This window comes from Lampris incognitus, chromosome 5 (genome assembly GCF_029633865.1).
Source record: "Lampris incognitus isolate fLamInc1 chromosome 5, fLamInc1.hap2, whole genome shotgun sequence".
Classification (NCBI taxonomy): Eukaryota; Metazoa; Chordata; class Actinopteri; order Lampriformes; family Lampridae; genus Lampris; species Lampris incognitus.
In genome coordinates, this window is record NC_079215.1 from 17,691,459 (window position 1) to 17,713,179 (window position 21,721).

The window sequence follows — 21,721 nt, forward strand, 5'->3', positions numbered from 1 at the left end:
GCGGTCACATGACCATAGAGGGTCATGTAGAAGGCAGCGATACTGTGACGATGACTCTCTCTCGCTCTCTCTGACCTCAAAAAAGACCGAAAGCTGAAAGTTTTTTGTTTTTTTTACAATACAGCCGATGGAAGATAACAGAAATAACAGCCTTGGCTGAGATTGGAAGAAAATCCTTTACAGGCATTAATATGAATGCAAATGAGAATCATACTGAGTTGTTCAGTGTGTGACTTCCTATAGCAGTCGCTTTGTTACATCATTGTGTCACTCATTTTTTAACTTTTATTGGTGTTTTGTTTGTTTTTTTAATTTGTTTTGTTTCTGTTCTGTATCAGAGTGCTGTGTAGTGTTTAAAGTGTCTATCTATCTATTTATTGTATCCATGGTGACCCATGTTCCGCAACAATGGAATGGGTTTCAGTTTCTAAATGACCAACATTAAAAATCAAATTTTAGTGAACTGGAGTGTCTTCTGTTGACCGTACCAGCCACCCTTGCTCGTGGACCCAACTCCCATGAGATCTAGCTCCCACCATTAAAAAGGCATACTTCTAAATTTCCACCAAGATAAATCTTTATTTGGACTACACACATCTTGACCAACAAATTTAAACATTGCTTAAAGGTGATGGCGTGTTACGCATCGTGAATGTGAGTGTGCTGAATGTTTTTGTCTTGAGAGAAAAAAACAAAAACCTTTCCACATGGTAGCATTCAGAGATGAGAACAGCTGATAATTCTGGTTCCTACTCGTCGTGTGTTCCATTGTCCTGCATTTTACAGTCAGGACGAGGGGCATTGGCCGAGGACGGCTGAGCAGAGAGAGAGAGAAGATTCTGTCCGAGTGTGCCATGTAATTTGAGCAAACCCATTAGTGTCAAGATACCTGGCTGTTCAGGCCTGCGGAGCGCTTGAGTTTTCAGTGGCAGATGAAAAGAAATGAGCTGGCTAGAACTGGAACAAGTCCTGCACCAACACTGCATAGTGACCTGCCTGGCTGAGAGAGCGAGAGAGATGGGGGGGGGGGGGAGTGGCAGAAATGATGAGAGATAGGTGAAAGGAGGATGTGGGTGGACACGGCATTTGGGATGGGATTGGCCGCTTGGATTGTCCGTAACACAACCGCCCTATTCCATAGGAACTCTGGGAAAATGTGTCACGTAATTTAATAGAGGTCATATTGGTCAATAATACATTAATCCGCCGTCTGTTGACACTTCAGAACCGGTTCATTGCAACCCTGTTAAGTGAAAAGAGGCAAAACACAGCTCAGTTTACGATGAACTCATGAAATACACTCTGCAACTTTCCTCACCCGAACAGAAACGGCTGCGCTCGCACAAACGAGACAACTCCCGTGGGTAAACCGATCTTACTTTGAGTCGTTTTTGAAACGTACGAAGTGTCAAAATTAACGTTTTTGTTTGAACGGGTTCACGTTCTCTCTGCTGGCTCAAGTGTACAGAGAAAAGCCTTATATGGTCACAACCGCCCGAGGAAAATAGCAACCAAACCTGTCTGCGCCCGGGTGGCGGCCCCAGGAAAGGGTTAACAGTGTGTTTTTCACGGCCCGCTGCTGTGAATGGTGGCTGCAAGCAAGGGCCTGGACTCATAAACACAGACTCCCATTCATCTCGCCACTGTGCAATCAACCTTGAACAGTGGAAGGCGTGTTATTGCACCAGAGGCTCAGGCAGAAGGGGGGGGGGGGTAAAGGAAAGGGGAGAGAGGGGAGGAGGGGCAGGGGGGATGGTGACTCAGGAATTCCAGCGAGGAGCATGTGACCCAACCAACCCCCCACCCCTCCCCCTAGAGAAATGCTTTCATACTTTCCTTCTTCGGTAAGTGGGGCCCCTCAACCATTTTTTTCCCGTTTTTTTTTGCCCCTGAGGACTTGTAAAAAGCCTGGACTCAAACTGAGCTGTGGATGACCGTGCATGTGCAAGGTGAACAACCGTGCATTTCAGGATGAGCAACTCGCGGTCTCATGGCTTTTGTTTTTGTGTGGGGTGTTTAATTGGGGGGGGGTTACATTTTAGAGAGGATAGACTGGCAAACGGATGTTTTTTTAATAACCACGCATAGACTGCTTGGCTAAATGGACTACGTAAGGGGTCAGAATGAGCACATATAAAATATGTTTAAAATGGTATTGGCCGAAGCTATCAAAGTTAGGAGGGTTTGTCATTTGTAAGGATGCTGAGATGTCACTAAGTATTTTTTTCCAGGGGGCGGGGGGATTAAAATGCCACACGAGGGCATGTTTGTGGTCGAGACAAAATGTCAACATGAATCATGTTGAAAAACTTGAGAACCAGCTCTAAGTCCCACTGGTAATGAACTCGGATGATCTCAACTGGCATATATTCATGACCTACAACTTTGTGTTTTGATTGTTTATAGGGTAAGGATTAGGTCAAAAATTTGGGTCTATCTTGAATATTTGTTGTAAAACATGTACCACCAACATGTAAGAGCAACAAATCTATTTGCAACATGGCAACCTTTGTCTGAAGTTGAGGAAAAAAAACCCCATAATGTGGGAACAGTTCCTGCTTTATAGTATCATGTGGCCAGACATATAATGAAAACCATTTCTCCTAATTAGAGAGCCTATGAGAATTTCTTTAGCAGAGCTTTTAGAATGCCGTAGCTCCGCCGTCCTCCCTGAAGCCAAACATAAACAAGAGGACATGCCAAGCCTCAGCTTCGGCTGCTCATATCATTTTTCCATGGCAGACTATTTATAGCGTGCTCCTCTAAAACAGATCCTTATCACCCAGCCTCACGGGGCCCTGGAATCCAATTCAAATCTGGCGACAATAAACGACCTCGCTTCACCTGCATGTGATTTACTGTATGCTACTGAGCCATTTATGCAGCCGACATCACAAAGCTATTTGGCCTTTCACTCTTCCCTCCTCCCTCTCTTCCCTCCCCCACTTGACTATTTTTCCACCCACACCTCCCTGACACCAAGTTTGTTCTTGTGGAGAAGTATTGCATCACCGCCCAAGGCAAATTCACAATCAGGCCATGAGTCTCCTCCAGATAAGAGAAGAGAAAAAGCAAACCACAGACAGTAGAGGTGTTGTGTTATTATTACAAGATCAGAAACTGTATTTGGCAAGTTTTTTTTTTAAACAAGTGCATACAAGTACAGCTAGAAGCATTTTTCTTAATTTTCCTCTTTTTGTCAAGTGCTGAGTTTAGTCACATTCTATTTTTGACAGATACTGCCATCAATGATAAAGTACACTGATGGTACATCAAAAAGAAAATTGGAGATGGTGGAGGAAGGAGCAGTACGTTATGAGTACATACCTTTTATCTTTGAAAAAAAAATAGAAACACATTTTCAAAAACAGCAAAAAAGAAAAAAAATCAAAAAATGTACAGCCATGTCTTTACGAAGGTATACACTTCCCTTGTGTCCAATATGTACATGTCCATTAGTTTCTGCTGGAAGGGTTACCAATGTCGGATGATTTGTGTCCATGTTGTATACTCTGCTCTCAGGTTCGGTTGTCCGTGTTACAAAAAGAAAAAGAAAAAGGGAAAAAAAAAGGGTCACTCTCTCAAGGGTCCCTTTCTTTTTTTACTTTGACATCCCCAGCCAAGATGGTGGCAATTTCACCCTGCATGAATGCCCAGGGGACATTGGAGCCGACCAGTGGGCACTTCTCTCCGCTGGGGCAGTAGACCTCTCCGGTGGCCCCCTGCTGCTTGATGCTCTCCCGTGAGCAGGGGAAGCAGAACTTATGCGAGGGAACTGACGGGCACTGGACAAAGTGAGTGTCCTCCAGGCGCTCGTGGCACAGGGTGCAGCAGAGTGGCACACTGCCTGGTACCGACGAGTCCGGAATGCTCTGTGGGGGCGCTGTGTGGGGGTCCAAGTTCCCTACCCCATGAGGGGCTGAGGCGTTGGCGCTCCCGCTGCCCAGCACCTCCCTCTGGGTTAACCTCCTCTGGGAGGCAGAGGACGGTGACAGGGGGCTCCCGCTGTTCCGTCGGCCGGCCGCTGTGGTGGAGTGCACTTGGTTGGCATCCTTGGGTGAGCCGGTGCTGCCCGCGTTGTCGGCGGCGAGGATGAGCGCTGCAATTGGCGACTGGCCGTTCTGCGCGGTGGCGGCCTCCGGGGGCGTGGTACGTGAGTGGGGGGAGATGGTAGACGGGGGAGCAGAGGAGAACCCTGGTAGGGCGGCTGAGGGCATTTTCAGGACCTCGGAGGGAGAGGGGAGCCATGGCTGGCCCTCCCCGCCCCCGTTCATCTTTGGGGCGCTACCTTCTCCCTCGGGCTCTGGGGAGGCCTTCCTTTTCATGCTCCGTGGGTGCTTCCCCCTGTCTGGGGAAGAGGAAGGAGGGGGAGGCGTTAACACCACACACACTACTTGCACACAAACACACGAGCACATAGACCTATGAATAACTGCTGCACGGGGAATTTCTCAACACACAAAACACAACATGCCTCAGACACAGCTGATACCTTCTGCAAAGAAATATGCATGCAGAGTCCGTGTCAGCACGACTATAGAAAGCATCAGAACGTGCAATTCAGTTTAAATACGGTTCCGTGCATAAAACTACTGACATTATCAACGCCGTTGGCAGTTCCTTTTATTGTTTGTTTTACCCCAACTCAACGTTAATTCAAAATATTCCAGAGAAAAACGAACGTACCCGTTTTTGAGGAAGCAGCGCTGGTGTCGAATCCCATCACACGCTGCATGGTGGCGTGGTCCTTTTTAAACCTGCCGTCGAACGTGTGGAGCGCCATCAGGTCCCGCACCGTTTTGCCTTTCCCCATCCAGTCCTTGTGGCTGTCCGACATGTCCGTCATGCTGTCGGCGCGGTGTTTGTCTTTCACGTCTTCCGGCCGCTTTCCGTGCTCGCCGGGGCCGGGTGCGGTCAGCGCACCGGGGAGCCCCATCGGCGTGGGGCGGCCGTTGAGCGTGTGCACCGCGGACATGCTACCGTTCACCAGAGGCACCAGGTTCGGCGGGACGGCGCTAGTCCTGCGCGGGTTCGGGCTCTGTCGGTTCAGCTCCGGTGGCTCGTCCGGTTTTGGAAATCCGTTCGGCATCGGGAGGCCATTCGCCTGCCTCCCGGTTTGGTATTCCGGTCCCAGCCTGGGCGGCCGGTCCGAGAGAGGGTACCGGTCCAGCGGCTGGGGCGGACGTGAGCCCGGGTCTCCCGCCGAATGGCCGAGAGACTGAATTTCTTTCCCCGGGTGTTGAGGCTTCCCCGGCCCCGGAGACCTGCCGTCCTGGAAGCCGTGGGCTCTCTTCAACTGGCGGGCCGTTTCAATGACAAATTCAATCCGGTCGGCTCCCTCGTAGTTGACACATCCCCGGCAAACCGGCTCGGTAAAATCCCAGATCATGGCCCACGGCATGCGGGGCAAGTCACACAAATAACACGACTGCCTTCTGGAGGCAGTGACCGCCGCCGAGGACATGGTTCACGCCAAAGTGAGCACCAAATCCCCTCCCCCCCGAAATTTTCTTCGTATTGTTAGAAATATGCCCCAAAAACAAGCAAGCAAAAACACAGGAAATTGTTTTTTTCTTCCTTTTCCCCCCCGGTAGTTTCCTTCACACAGACCGCTCCATGGCAGCTGTTTGCTTAACTACGGCGCGCCTCCGTCTAGCTCGCGCTACAACTGAGCTCGGGCTCAGTGTGTGTGTTGGGGGAAGTGACGTCAGAGCCGACACAGTCTCGGCGCTCTCGTGCTCTCGCCGCGGACCGCGGCTGTTTACTGGATTCTTCGACAGCCGCTAAACAGCCGCGGAACGCAACTGACCGCCGACACCAGTGACTTATAACAAGATACGGCTTTACACAAGCCAAAACCCGCACACACACACACACACACACACACACACACACACACACACACACACACACTCGCACACACCTATATAAAAAAAATTTGGAGAATATTTTAATGGACCAATTACGTTAACTCATTCCTTTCGTCAGGACGTAACGAAACAGAGCAGTGAGTAAACAGATGCGTTGCCTTTACGCTGAAGCGCCGTGTGTCCTTGTGAGAGAAGTGGCGAATAAGCTGCATGCAAGAACCAAAGCGCTGCCTGCAAGCCCCGTCCGACCGCTATGCAAATCCCCTCTCCCCTCCCCTCCTGATGCATTCCACTCACACTGCCAGACACACGTCACGGCGCCGACGACGGCCATCCAACCACACAATTCAACTCCTGTTACTATGGCAGATTTGATCGCCCTCCTCTTCAGACGGCTGCCAAAGCTGTTTGACAGCCTGCTGCATGTGTCTGAAGGGACGAGCGTTGCACCCTCGTTATAGTTAATGACAGCAAAAGCATTTTTGAGGTAAACGCGAGCATGAGGACGCAACGGTTTTTTTCTTCTTTTGCACCATTTTGATTTCTTTAATGCTGTACAACTAGATCATTTTTTGACTACTGTTAAAGGCCCAATCTGTGATTTATTTGGCCCATCTAAAATCGAGCTGTATTCATTTACAAACATAATTGAGGAGTTTGAGTTGTAGGTGGAAAATAAGCATTTTGGTGTCTTTGGCAACCAATCGTAACTGAAAATATGGACCTGTTTTACTCCAGTATCCACAAACTTTGCCAGTGTAAACAAACCTTTTACAGTGTTTAGTGTTAGTCCTTGTTGTAAGAGACATGTCCATTAATTTGGGCATGATGGCAAGGTCCAGTCCTGTGTTTTGCATTTTGGAGCGGGGCTGCCCATTTGTTTACAATTGATTTGAGGATTCTACCTTAACCTGTGTGACAGTGCACTCAGCAGATTGTGTTGCAACAAGTAAGGCGGTTTTTAAAGTTGCATGCAATAACTGTAACATGAATCGGCGCCTGTTGGTGAGCAAGCTGACATTGTTAATAAACACTGTAAATACTTTTACTTGGCTGTTAGAAGTAACAAACGCAGAGGTTTTGCGCAAACGTGCAGTCATGTCACTCACATTGGGAATAGTGGTTTTGTTAGATGCACACCGAAGGACTCGGTTGTGGGGTTTTTTTGCTCGTGAAATACGATGCAGTGACCTTAATTACAAACAGAACGAAATATCAGGAATTCTTGCAGTCACTTTTATATGAAGAAAGAGGTTCTGGCGGCGCTAAAAGAGGAAAAGCAACAGCCGCGCTGACCTGGCTTTCAACCAGAGAGCACAGACACAGGGCCTAACCCCAATTAACTAGTCTCGGCAGGCCTGAAGTGAAGTGCCGCAGGAAATGTTTTTTAGAGGGGCATATCATCGTGATGGAAGTATTTTTAGTCACACCTTATTTATCTGTGGCTTTAAGAGTATATAACACTACATGTAATTTAAATGCAGTCATGACATTTAATAAACAGTTCTGGAAAAATTGGGGCACATGGGTTAGTGCATAGTGAAATGACAAGCATACCTGCTCGTTAAAATGCTGATCTTGGGTTTAGCCAAGGAGGGGATTGGGTGGGTTGTAAATGTACCCCCCAAAAATGAAAGGTCCAAAAAGTCTGATCCTTCTGTCACCTATCATGCTGAGGCATAATGAGGCCACTGCATGCCACACCATGCCAGCAAGGAGTCATGTGCATGGTTATCCTATGTGTTTATATTAGTGTTGGAGCGGAAATCACAACTAGGAGGCTTCACAGAAAAACTACAGTGACTGCAACAAATGATGCCATGGCATAATGCCCGTCTGTGTAATACACATGCAACACTGGGACCAGCATCTCCTCCACTGACCATGACACAGATTCACAATTTGTTTTTTGTTTTGTTTTTTTTCTGATTGAAACAAACACCTGCTGCTTGTCACAATTTCCACACTTGCTGTTGGATCTGTGCAGGATGAAATATTGGCGCCATAGAGTATCAACACTAGCAGACGTGACGTCACTGGATGTGATAGGAATGTAAAACCAGTCTTTGAGATCAGCGGTGTTATCAAATGGTGCCAAAAGTCCAGAAATGAGCAAGGTTTGGAACCATTACACGCCAAACTGTGCACTAATGGAAAGGCTATTGGAATGGTCTCTTTTGGTGCTCAGAACCTTACTGCCTTGCCATGGAAAAGCACCACAGCTGAAGTGTATTCAATAAAACCCAAGCAGCAGTTACCTTGGGAACAAAATAAACTCAAAGACATTACCATATGATGTTTTTAAGCCTGAAATATCTGTTATTTGGCAATCCTTCCACTGAATTACAGGTTTTAGTATACTATAAAGTATGGTGCATTTGTAGCCATAGTAGGTCAAAGGCTGGTTTGCATAGGATAGTCTGTGCTGGGAATAAAAAGGCCCAATTTCAGGGAGAGAAAAAAAAAAATCCATCCCTTTTTAGTAGGCTGACTACAGCCCTGAGAGGGAAATAACAAGCACACTAGTCCACTATAATGCTGATGTCTGGCCAGCGCGGCTGCTCTGACATTGAACTGCCATTGAGTCAGCAACGGTAGACCCAGTCACGTCCACCTCGGACCCCATATCACAGTACACATCTCTCACTGCCGCTGACTTGACATAGCCGCGGCCCATTTTTCAGTCGTTTTTTCCCTCCCGGGGCTTCAGCACTGTTGACATGCCCTGTCTCGCTTGCCCAGTCAACTGTGCAGAGATAGGGAGGAAGCGAAAGGGAGAGATGTGGGCGCACCAGTGAACAATGAGTCCTATTTTCTCAATGTGGCCGCAGGCGTTGAAGTCAAATGGGCATTGACAGTTCACTGTTCGCATTCTGCATGCTGCACCCACACGGACGGCGTTTGTAGGTAAATTCTATTATAGCGATGGCCGGGAGGGAGACAAAAACACTCAAATCAGGATGGAGAGGGAAATAAATAAAACAGAGATGATGGAGAAAGGGTCTAACAGGGGTTGTAGAGCTTTGTTTTTTTTCATGTCTCTTTCCCTACATGTGCAAAGGACCATAATTTAGGCTACATGGATATCTGCTGAAAAATAAAATGCAGAGTGTTGGGCATTATTGAGGCTGCCTATCATCTGAAATCGCTCTGAAGCGCCTCCACTTTGCTGTATACGGTGTAAGGTAACCCCACGTTTAGATCTCTTAAATCAGCTGACTGATTAGAGGAGGAAATCCCTGATGACGTGGCCTTGTCCCGCACTCTGAAAAGGTGGAAGAGGGAGAGAAAAAAAATCCCATATAAACACAAGCCTACTCCTTCCATAGACTCACATGCGTGCGCGCACACACTCACACAAAATGAAGGGTACTTTAACACTTTGGCTGATTGGAGTTTCTTTTTTTTCCGAACCCAGAAGAAACATTTACTCTGAGAGGTACGGTGTAATTAGCTAAGTGTAAAAGCTTTTTGTTGAACTTGGGCACACCGTAGAAAAAGTGGTCTTGAGTTTGGGCTAAAACAGGGAACCGGGTTCCGCTTCATGTGCTGTATGAGTTGCAGTTGTTATGAAAGCAGTCAAGTCTAATTTGAGGAGGTGAACGGCTGTTGGTTACGCATATTTTGTTGGAGTGTTGCACACACGCACACACGTGCACACACATGCACCATGTCCCCCAAAATGAGCAGCAATTACCACTGCCTGCACATGCACACTCCACTACCTCTGTTCTCAAAAAGCACCTCCTTTTGTGCAGCCCATCTTCTGTGGATATGGTGCAGCAAGAATGCTGCAGTGAAGTGCAGCTCGTTGTGTTGGGGCGTCAACTAAACACGAGCAGACCGAGAATGCAGGGCACTGTTTTCCATACTTGCGACGTCGAGTTTCCTGTTGTGGACATAGTGGACAGGGACTGACACTGATGACGAGCTGTGTCGCGCAGACACACCACGGCTTCGTAGAATATTCCTCGAATGAAACCGAACCAGCAACGATGAACAAAACCAGCAACCAAACAACAGACGAGCAGTCTCGGGTTGCGACACGAAAAATCAGCTTCAGTGAGAAAACGAACCCTCTGAAGACCTGTCAAGCTTAAGGCCCTGTTCAGACCTGGTATTGAAATGTGTCTTGGGTGACACACCAGGCCTCAGAATGAGTCTCCACACACATCCCAAGTGATCAGCGTTACGGATTTCACTTCCCCACCCCACATGCTTCATGTAGAAACACACACAAATACTGAATTTAAGGTAAATTGAAGCGAATTTAAAGCAATCATTGTACAGGAATTTAAACCATTTGCATTTATTTCCTCACTATATCTGCATGTGGCTTATCCACATTGCCTGTATTCCTTGTTGTCAAGAATGTGTTTTCAGTAGCTGGGTAGAAATCTAATTGCACTCCTCCCATTGTTTTTCTGGTGTAATATGAAAAACGCCTCTTTGTTAATACAGCCCACTGCAAGCTGGTGAACTCACGATGAGTCATTTCTTTTCTGCCCACAGTTCTGCAACTGTAATGCTGTGGGGGGCGGGGGGGATGATTTGTATGGCTCGGGGTGACAGTTACATTTACATGATGTGAGTTTGCCACCACAATACATCTAAATAACGCCTCGCATTTTCTGCAATTGGCCGTTTGCTGCAAAAACAAAAATAAGAAATGCAAAGATTGACACAGCAGCCAGCGATCAGCAACGATCCTTCCTGCTTGCGACACCCGTCACCCGTCTGTGGATTCAAACCTTGTGGAGGTCCACGCTCTGACCTTAAGAAAGAAACCGTCAACAATGCACACTTACCTCCGCTGAAATGTGAGTTAGCTACGTCAGCTCTTTCTATCGTGTTGATGGGTCACTGAAGTTACACAAGGGGAGCCCATCCTGAACGTTTATTAAACATAGCAACAGCAACTAAGGGCGGAAGGAAGTGGACTTGGGAGAAGTTTCACAAAAGGTCGATCACCAAATCCGCCTGTGACACTGTTGCATTTGCACCTGCACGAAATATGAAGGAGTATAACCGGACTGCCTGAGGGACGCCATCCCTCAGCACTACGCTTACAGAGAGCTTCGGCTCGCACCCGTCGCCTCGGACAGTTTCTCCCCCCAGGCGCTCAGAATGATGAACAGGAGGCGCCTTACGTAACCTCGGTGGTTTACTAGGGGATTTCTGATTTCTTATTTATTGGTTTTGTTATTATTTATGGTTTCCTTATATAGTTTAAGGGCTGATGGAGCCAGGGTGCACGCATTTCATTGCACTGGAAGATACATGGTCATTTTTAAATGTATATGACAAAGTGAAACTAGTTATGTGATATACAGCATGCATTTTTATTGCCGGATGTAACAGGCATCCACTTGACTTCAGACTGTTCACGAGACTGGTATATAGGACAAGACCGTATGAGAAGACATTCCAGGCCGATCTAAGCGTGGGTGAAAGCCCTCTCAGTGGTGTGTGCGCTTTGCCTGATCAGCGATGCCTTTAAATAGCCTCCCCCACAGGCGAATCAGATGGGATATTTGCAGACACGGTCTCATAGCAGCAAGGGTCAACTCAGTCAGTTTATTCAGCTTAGCCGTTTCACATGGGAGGAAGCTGGCACGGTGGGAAATCGTTCCAGGAAGAGAGGAGGGCTTGAGAATGCGACTGAAAGGTCGCTGTAGGACTGGGCTCCAGATTCAGACCGGGCCTGAACAACCATTTATTTACATGTCCGAGTTCAGGAGTTTAGTGGATGCTGATATCTCGAGTCCTGAACGATGAGAATTAAAAAAAATTTTTGCCAAGTTTTCACATTAGCTGGAATTTGACTTGATGAGTTTTTCGCTGTGATACTTAAGACGTAATGCAAATTTAAATAAGAGTGATTTTAAAAGTAATGTAAGTTAAAAAAAAAAGTTGGATGAGAAGTACAATGAGATCCGACAGTCGCGTTAACCTCAGTGTCTCAGTTCCCACCCTGGTTCCTTCAAGGGTCAAATGCTCAGCTGGCTGATATGAAAACTAAAGGAAAGCCATCCTTTTGGATGACACCAGCTTTACTTATCCTCACATGTTTTCCTATGTGTTTCTTACCAGTGTAACACCAAAACCAATACGGCACAGTAGAAACTTGACTGAGTATGTTTACCTGCACACTGATACCCAGTACACACCCAATTACTAGTTTTCAGTGAAAGGTAATATATGTTGTTAAATAACATTTCCTTATTACCTTGGCACACATGGATTATTTCAAGGTCTTTGTATTGCACCGATAACATGGTTTACTGCGTCTGCTGACCTATCACATGGGGCTTCTCAGGAAGCCAAAGGAGATAGGACTAAGGTGTTTACATGCACCAGTTCATTAAATGATTATGTGAAAATCCAGCTAATATAGCTACTTTAACGACATTATGCTTACTTCTTAACCTTGCCCTGACAAAGATAATCCGATAAAGGCTTTTAAATTGTTATTTTTTCTCAAGTTGGAACAGCGCCTTCATCAGATTAGGATTGTATTATCAGTGCTTATGTAAATGCATACAGCGCTAGTTGGCTCTTACTTTTCGCACTGTGTAAAGAAAGATAAGCCTGCCTATCATTCCTGTAGACCTTACTCACTATCTTTCTTTCCTCTAACCCAGATCTTGTTGCAGATTTTGGGTGTGACGTGGGCAACATAGTCCAGCGGTAGCATGTGTATTTTGGAGAAAGAAGAGTGATCAACAATGTAATCCAAATTGAGAATGCTTTTCAAGCCATGTCAGACCTTTAGCTAAACCCAATGAAACGTTGGATAATGTTTAGCTTTGTGTTTTAGCATCTACCGCTTGCTCCTCTGCATTCAAAATGCAAGTTTCCCCTTCTTTTCATTTTGTGGTGGACTCAACCCAATTCCTGTTTGGGCGCCATTATTATTTGTACCCCACTCTTCCGAGCCGTCCCGGTCGCTGCTCCACCCCCCTCTGCTGATCCAAGAGGGCTGCAGACCACCACATGCCTCCTCCCATACATGCGGAGTCGCCAGCCGCTTCTTTTCACCTGACAGTGAGGAGTTTCGCCAAGGGGATGTATATGACGTAGCACGTGGGAGGAACACGCTACCACCCCCCAGTTCCCCCTCCTCCCTGAACAGGCACCCCGCCCGACCAGAGGAGGCGCTAGTGCAGCAACCAGGACACATACCCACATCCGGCTTCCCACCCGCAGACACGGCCAATTGTGTCTGTAGGAACACCTGACCAAGCCGGCAGTAACACGGGGATTCGAACCGGGATCCCCGTTATATTTGAACACTTGGCGGGAATGGCGGACACCGCCGGCACCAGTGAAAAGTGCAAATACGAAATGCTAATACATTGAATGGCTGTTGCGGCGAAAATGCCACTGGGGAAAAGGGTATTATGGTATTTCAATTTTTTAAAAGATTACAGAATGCACCTTTAAACTGAATTTCCCCCTAGTAGGTGTCCAACAGAGTTAACAGGGGAGGAGAGTAAAATCCAGATCTACGCTGAATGGCTTTGGGTATTTCGTATACTGCTCTATATTGTACTGACTGGAAAGCCCTTCGAGACTACCTTGTGAATTTGGGCTACGCGTAAACCTGGGTGAAAGTGGTGCGAGTAGTCCCATCTCGCCCTTGTTTGCCGCGGGGCGAAGGTTGTCATGAGTCACCGGACCTTCTGTAGCCGCCGGTGCAGCTTGTGAGTCATCAGCTTCGAGTAGCCACGCTGGCTCCGTGCTCGCGCCTTTGCAGACATTTCCCCCCTCCGGGCAAATGAACAAGCGTGGAAGTCACTTAATTATTGAACAAATAGCTTTGTAGTGTCGGCTTTGATGTGTTAAACTCGTTTAATTTTTAAACAGTAGGTTCCTTAAATTAAGCATTACTGTACACGCTTCGCGGGCTTTGATGCTCTCTTGCGCGAGCAGACGATGCACACAAGGCGAGAAAAGATGAATTAAACAAACCCTCCTTTTTTTCTTTTTTTTTTTATTTCGCCCCGACTGGAGGCAACTTTGACATTTCCAAATAATTAAGAATTGGACCGGTACTCAAACAGAGGAGCAGATTCAGACCAATAAAACCCCAAGGGGGCGGGAGGGAGGGGGGCGTCTTTAAATGTGTCGCTTGGTTGAAATGCGGCCCGGAGCGACGGTTACGAGATTTTGGTGGTTGTCGCTCTCTGTTGGTGCCAAACAAATTACAGCCCAGAAGTCACATATGTGTTGCCCCTGAAAAGTTCCCGCTGTCCTCTTGGGGAGGTGTGGAGGAACTTGAACCTCTCAACGTCAGACGTTGTCTACCTAGACGCCAGACGCTCGTCCCCATTGCTCCGACAAGTCGCGCAACCCTTGTCTGTAATTGCATCACACCTTCAGTTGTGTTGCATCCCCGTCCCTTCATACGCGTGTTTGGGTCTGTGTGGCAGGGCGCCACCGCTGCCAGGGCTGAGGATTTCATCCCCGCTCGAGCCAAACTGCAGTAAAAACACATGAGCTCATGACTCCGAAGGGCATTCTGGACGAAGTCCCGCGAGTCGGAGGCTCCGTCGTTTCATGTCTGCGTATGATAAAAGACGAACCGGGCTACGCGCTGAGACCGGCACAGGGCTTCACTGTCAGAATATTCTCGCTAATAAAGCATTTCCTGTTTTCTCAAACCCCCCCTCCTCCTCCTCCTCCTCCCCTCCCCTCCCCTCCCCTCCATCCATCCGTTCTCCTCGTTTCTCCTGCTCTAGGCGGCTGGCACAGAGCCCGTTACCCTGTTTACGGTTTCAGCCAACAAATCTCCATCTCATTTGCATGCCGGGAGTCACATTGAGGAGTTGAATTCCAGTCTGTGAGCCCTCGAGTCACTCTTAAATAACAATGAAAAGTTCCAACCTCGGTTTACAGCCCGGGAGGGGGCGCGCGCGCACACACACCCTTACCTGGGTGTAAAGAGAGCTAGGCGGACGGACAGACAGGAATGAATGGACAGACAGACAGACTGGGTCTCACCTCTGGTATTGATGGATGTCTCTGCTTTTCTGGCAGGTCAACAACCTTTGGGGACAAATGATGCACACACAAAAAATTAACACGGGATTATTCTGTCGCATCAACGAGCTCTGGGGCATCTCCGGCACCCAGACAGACAGACAGACAGACAGATGCAGAGACACCAGGAGAGGCACAAAATTTGCCCCGGAAATACTTCCAAAGAAAAGCTCATGACCCCCAAACACCCGAGGCTTTCAATGTCGTCTATATCGCCGCGTATACTCAGAAATATACTGCTACTGGTGCAAGCGAGGAAGGAGACTCGCAGGAGACGCCATTTTGGGCGCTTCGACCCGCCCCGAGATGCAGCAAACTGACAGCAACGTCTTTTTTTTTTTTGTGTGTGTTCTTTTTACGGGAAAACCAAACCAAATAAAACGGTGTGTCAGATAGCGCAGTAAAAAACACTTTCGGACGGCTCGCGTCTGGAAAGCCGAGGAGTAGTGATGTCACGGGGGGGGGGGGCAAAAGCGGGGAGACGAGAGAGGGGAAAAACAAGGCTCTCTTTTACCCTCCCCGTCACCACCAGCACCAGCACCACCCAACCCCACCCTCGCTCTAGTCTAATCCTCTTTGCAGGCCTGCAGGGGAAGGTGGGCTGGCTGCCAAGGCAAAGGGCTGCTGGGAAAACGCGGAGGCTGCCAAGCAGAGCCCTGTCGCCGTGCTGGAGGCACACATCTTTGTTCTCGGAGACCTGGTGTTCTGCCAAAGGCCTCATTTCAGCTCTGCTTTATGGTTGGCCTGGAAACACGCCAAACTGCGTCAGCCCCGCCCCTCCGCGCTCCCTCCCCCCCTCCCTCCATCACATCCCTTTCTCTCGCGCTCGTTCACAAATAACCATACGTACATGTTACACTTCCACTCCCTCTTATGCATACAAGCACATGCACACGCACACACACACATGCACACACACACACATGCGCGCACACACACACACACACACACACAGGCTGTCTTGCTCTCCTTTACTTGCACACACGGATACGCATTTGCGCTTTGCACACGCTTTACACACCCATTCTCAAAATCTCTTCATCCCACACACAAACACACTCCACGTTACACACACATCCACACACATACACACAATCTCTTGCAGCCACTCTCAGGGCCTCCTGCCAAACATTCGTCAGTTGCCATGGCAGCAGAAGGAGTGGTAGGGCGAGAAAGAGAGAGGGGGACTGATGGAAAGAGAGGGAGCGAAAGCGAGCGAGCGGGAGAGAGTGATCAAAGGAAGCCAGTAATAATGAGTCAGTCTAGAAGCCAGATGTTCCACATCTGGGGGGGGGCAGAATGGAGAGTGAGGGTAAATGGGAAATGGGGGTAAACGTTAACGTAAAGTACGTGTTTCCAAATAAACTATTCTCTGGTAATGAAGCTGGAATTTTCCTTGGTGGAAAAAAAAAGAAGAAAGAAAGAGAGAGGGAGGGAGCAGAGAAAACAGAGTACGGGCAGACCTGAGGGGGACTCCGTGCCCTCCGGGGGAGGAGGCGAGGAGCCGGTGGAATGAACGCTGCGCAGGCCGGGACGCGGGCTTGTTAGCGGTGTGGTATAAAGACGAGAAGGCGTCCAGGAGCTGTGATCAGCGCCCACATCGGCCCTGTCAGGAACACAACACCACCCGACGTCTCTCCTGCAACGCTTCTCCAAAACTGTTGTTTGTTTTTTCACGCGGTCCAATAAAACCTCCCTTGCTCCTCCGCAAAAGTTAAAGCCATGACTTTGTGCACGTGTAGCTTTTGCATGACGGAAAACGAATAAGTTCCATACGGGGAGGGTTATTTATTTATTTTTGGGTTTTCCACAACTTAAGCCTCGGTTCACTCTTTCCGACAGTCGCGTGCATCTGGGACGGGCTGGTTAAGTCATCAGAAGAGCAGCATTTAAATTTCATGGATTTCTTTTTTTTTTTTTTGAACAGTCTGGCCTTTTCAGAGGAGAGATCCCTTTTCCTGTTAAACCCCCCCCCCTCCCCCCCAACCCTCTCTTTCTTCCTTCTATCTATCCTCGTTGTGGTGGTGCCAGCCCTTCTCTATTCAGGTGCCGTGTGCAGGCGAGCCAAAAATAACATCATCGGCTCGCAGCAAAGTTCAATCATGATGTAACGGGGGCCCTCATAGCGAGAAACTGCAAATAATGACGGCTTATGTAATGTCCAGACAAATCACAGTTTTCAGGCCGCGGCGAGGCAGTCCGCTGGCTGGGCGTCTGACATCTAGCTCGGTGATTACCGAGAACTTCAAAGCTGCCGAGAGCCGGGGCTAGGAAGCGAGTGCCGGGGTTTTAGCGGCGGCTCCTCTTGACACGCCATATAAAATGTCTCCTAACAGGGAGGTGAGGCGAGATGGGGAACAGCCGTCCAAGCAGCCGAAGAGCACCTTAAATCAGGTGTAAAATGAAAGTGCATTATGTTTGAGAAATGGAGCGGTTTTCATTATCTCGGCCTCCCGGAGCCTTATAAAACCTGGAAAAAGATTTTATTTTATTATTTTTATTTTTTTAGCTTGGCCTTCGTGGTGGCCAACTACCAAACCGGTGTCCAACCTGCAGCCAAGGCCATTCATCATTAATTCACTCCCTCTACCTGTTTAATCAAATTCAGGGTTGGGGGGGGGGGTCTGAGGATATCCCGGTATGCATTGGGTGGAAAGCTGGGGGACACACAAACGCACACAGGCAATCATTCACACTCCCATTCATACCTATGGGCTATTTAGGGTCTCATATGTCGCATGTGTTTAGACTGTGAGAGGAAACCCATGCAAACAAAGGGAGTACCCACTCAGCACGAGACCCGGTTTCAATGTGGCAGCTATGCGTTAGCTCTCATCTAGTTTAAAATGTGTCCGGCTACTGGGCAGCTGTCCAGATGTACCGGGCAGCTGCCAATGACCAAGAGCAGAAGACTGGTTGTACTGGTCAGCTCCCAATGGCCAGACAACTGTGGCTGTACTGGTCACTTCCCAGTGACCTACATTAGGAGACTGGGGTTGTACTGGTCACTTCCCAGTGACCAACAGTAGAAGACTGGGGTTGTACTGGTCACTTCCCAGTGACCAACAGTAGAAGACTGGGGTTGTACTGGTCACTTCCCAGTGACCAACAGTAGAAGACTGGGGTTGTACCGGACACTTCCCAGTGGCCAACAAGTAGAAGACTGGGGTTGTACTGGACACTTCCCAGTGACCAACAGTAGGAGACTAGGGTTGTACTGGTCACTTCCCAGTGGCCAACAGTAGGAGACTGGGGTTGTACTGGTCACTTCCCTGTGACCAACAAGTAGAAGACTGGGGTTGTACTGGACACTTCCCAGTGGCCAACAGTAGGAGACTGGGGTTGTACTGGTCGCTTCCCAGTGACCAACAGTAGAAGACTGGGGTTGTACTGGACACTTCCCATTGACCAACAGTAGGAGACTGGGGTTGTACTGGACACTTCCCAGTGGCCAACAGTAGGAGACTGGGGTTGTACTGGTCACTTCCCAGTGGCCAACAGTAGGAGACTGGGGTTGTACTGGTCACTTCCCAGTGGCCAACAGTAGGAGACTGGGGTTGTACTGGACACTTCCCACTGACCAACAGTAGGAGACTGGGGTTGTACTGGACACTTCCCAGTGACCAACAAGTAGAAGACTGGGGTTGTACTGGACACTTCCCAGTGGCCAACAGTAGGAGACTGGGGTTGTACTGGTCACTTCCCAGTGACCAACAGTAGAAGACTGGGGTTGTACTGGACACTTCCCATTGACCAACAGTAGGAGACTGGGGTTGTACTGGTCACTTCCCTGTGACCAACAGTAGAAGACTGGGGTTGTACTGGACACTTCCCAGTGGCCAACAGTAGGAGACTGGAGTTGTACTGGACACTTCCCAGTGGCCAACAGTAGAAGACTGGGGTTGTACTGGACTCTTCCCAGTGGCCAACAGTGGTAAGTTGAGGTTGTACTTTGCGGCTACCAGTGGCCATGAGTATGGAGGTGCACACTCGGCAAAATGTCCACTGATGAAAAAAAAAAAAGTTCCCCAGTCAGTAAAGTTAGTGCACCACCATAACAGGGCTACACATCTACTACACAGGCTGGGGTTATCTCAGCTGTGAAGACGGTTCATTCAGTCTCGGCCCTTATTAGAGTTAGGGTCAAAGGTCAAATCTGAGGAAAAAGCACATTGGACATATTCAGCATGAACAGATTAGATGGTAATCCCACATACTGGGTGTTTGCCGAGGCCCTCTCGCAGCAGGTTGGTGGGCAGTTCGCTGAGAAACTTGTCCGTCGCAGGAAGCGTCCTGTGCACGTCCTGCCACCTATCCGAGCACTGGCAAGCTACCCAGCCGGTGCCGCTCGCAGGGCAAAATGAACGCTATTTGACCCTCGGTCTGGTTGTGTTATTGTCGGCGTTGCCATATGTGAACGCGTGTCTGTTTCAGGTCGGGAGAGAGGGAAGGTTGTAAAATAAAATTAAAAAAAAAAAAACAAGAAAAACAATTCCAGTCCCTCCCAGTGAGTCCTCGAGCTAAAAGGAAACATTTTTACGACGTCTAGTGCTGGAATAAAACATCATCACCCGCTCTACAATATTTTCCACCCCCGTCTCTTGCTCACATCTGGGCCAGATTGCAGTATATCGTTGGCCGGGCCTCCCATGTGGTCACCGCGCTCCGAAAACCCCAAACCAGCCGGGCTTCGCTGCAGAGCCATTCATCTCGGCGCTCATTGGAAACAGATGGGAGGGTGTACGGCGTGGTGTGTGTGAGGGACCGCGGACCTGTGCAAGAAACTGGGTGTGCGTTTGGTTCTGTCTTAAACGATTAGAAGATGGAGGAACCAACAACTTACCCGTTCTCGTCCTCCGCTTCTATCTCGCTCTCTTCAACTCCTCTCTGTTTTTCCATCTTTATCTATTGTGTGTGTGTGTGTGTGTGTGTGTGTGTGTGTGTGTGTGTGTGTGTGTGTGTGTGTGTGTGTGTGTGTGGGAGGGTATGATGTCTTGTGTTCCCGTCCAGCATGTTAGTTTTTGTGTGTATATGTGTAAATATTTGTACTTTGTGTTGATGTGTGTGAGCGTTCGGTGTTGGTTCTGTGTGTGTACGTGTATATGTGTGCGCGTGTGTGTGTTAATAAAAGAGCTTTGTGTGCATGCGCGCACTATTTACGAGTGTGCTTTATGTCCTGGGCTGTACCAGGATGACAATTTGTACACGCAAACACAAAGGATTGTTCTTTTACAGCCCCCTCACCAAACGCTAATCTGCCACGGTGTTTACAGAGCCGTTATCTGGGCAGCAAGGCATCGACGACAATGGGTTGTGTGTTCGCCGTACAAGCTGCTCTTTGGCCTGCGATAACAACACCACTGACCCAGAAGCATGCAGACTTTCTGAACCAAGGTGACAGTCCCCGCATCCAGGGTGAGTTCTCATTCGGCTCCGTATCAGGTCTCGGCCCGGGTCTGTTGCCGCATCCGTCTGTCCTCTTCACGGTTGCCCAATGTCAAGTGTACACCGGTTCAAGTCTCATGCAGTGTGAAGGAGTTGCGATGTGAGCACAACACGTTGTGAGTTCATGGTGGGATGTGTTGGTGTGGTTTTGTAGCCTTGCTAATGAGCTACAGAGAAGAATGACTGCACATTTATTTATTTACCCCCCCTCCCCCTCCTTTTTCTCCCCAATTGTTCCAGGCCAATCTGAGCCGTCCCGGTCGCTGCTCCACCTCCTCTGCCGATCCGGGGAGGGCTGCAGACTACCACACGCTTCCTCCCATACATGTGGAGTCACCAGCCGCTTCTTTTCACCTGACAGTGAGGAGTTTCACCGGGGGTGTGTAGCACGTGGGAGGATCACGCTATTCCCCCCAGTCCCCCCCCCCCCGCACAAGTGCCCCGACCGGCCAGAGGAGGCACTAGTGCAGCGACCGGGACACATACCCACATCCGGCTTCCCACCCGCAGACACGGACAGTTGTGTCTGTAGGGACACCCGACCAAGCCGGAGGTAAGACGGGGATTCAAACAGGCGAACCCTGTGCTGGTAGGCAACAACATAGACCGCTACGCTACCCAGATGCCCCCAGAATGACTAGACATGTAGACTGCAGGATTTAATGTCACGTGTTGTGAATGTATATGGAGCAAAAAAGGGGTTAAAATGTGTTGATGAAGTGGGCTGAGGGCCAGACCACAACCCCAGCACATTGCATCATGCCATCGTTTCTATGTTTTCATTTTGGGCTGTTGAAACTGCTTTCAAGCCAGGGGCGCACCACACCTGGCTAGCTTGCAAGTGGGCTTCGCACACCTTATTACATATGCAGTATTCACATATACGTCCAAAATGAATATGTTTGCACCACTTATGTAAACTTGAACAGAAGAGTAGAGTAATACTTATGTAACTGAAGTGGGGGGGGGGGATCATGGTGGACGCAGCAGCTCTGTGGTACGGCTAAACCTGCACAGCTAAGCCCTCACACGGCGAGTCATGTGTTTGACACATTGTTAAGCTGTGCATTTACTGAGAGCAGCCCTCACAGGGACCTGGACGCTGTGTGCGCGTGTGTGCGTGTGCGTGCATGCGTGTGTGTATTTTTACACATGCATGTGTGATACAGAAAAGGCACGGATGTGTGCGAACATCCTGTATCACTGTGTTTTTGGTAAATTTGTGTGTGTGTTTGAATGTTTGCTTGTGCAGGCAGGGACACAGTGACACTGACCCCTTGGCTACTTCCTTGAGGGTGCCCATCTGTCCACACACACACACACACACACACACACACACACACACACACACACACACACAC

General features: G+C 48.7%; 1 protein-coding gene and 1 long non-coding RNA gene across 2 annotated transcripts; both read right to left on the reverse strand.

Moving 5' to 3' along the window:
* Positions 1-559: 559 nt before the first annotated feature.
* Positions 560-6,102, reverse strand: irf2bp2b (interferon regulatory factor 2 binding protein 2b). Its single transcript, XM_056280202.1, has 2 exons — positions 4,687-6,102; positions 560-4,348 (listed from the first exon to the last, which is right to left on the reverse strand). The coding sequence occupies exons 1-2, from the start codon at positions 5,462-5,464 to the stop codon at positions 3,582-3,584; spliced, it is 1,545 nt and encodes a 514-aa protein (XP_056136177.1). The 5' UTR covers positions 5,465-6,102; the 3' UTR covers positions 560-3,581.
* On the reverse strand, positions 560-19,819 carry LOC130112729 (uncharacterized). Its single transcript, XR_008810253.1, has 3 exons — positions 19,759-19,819; positions 14,877-14,921; positions 560-1,000 (listed from the first exon to the last, which is right to left on the reverse strand). It is a non-coding gene; the product is annotated as an uncharacterized LOC130112729 (long non-coding RNA).
* Between the last annotated feature and the right edge of the window lie 1,902 nt (positions 19,820-21,721).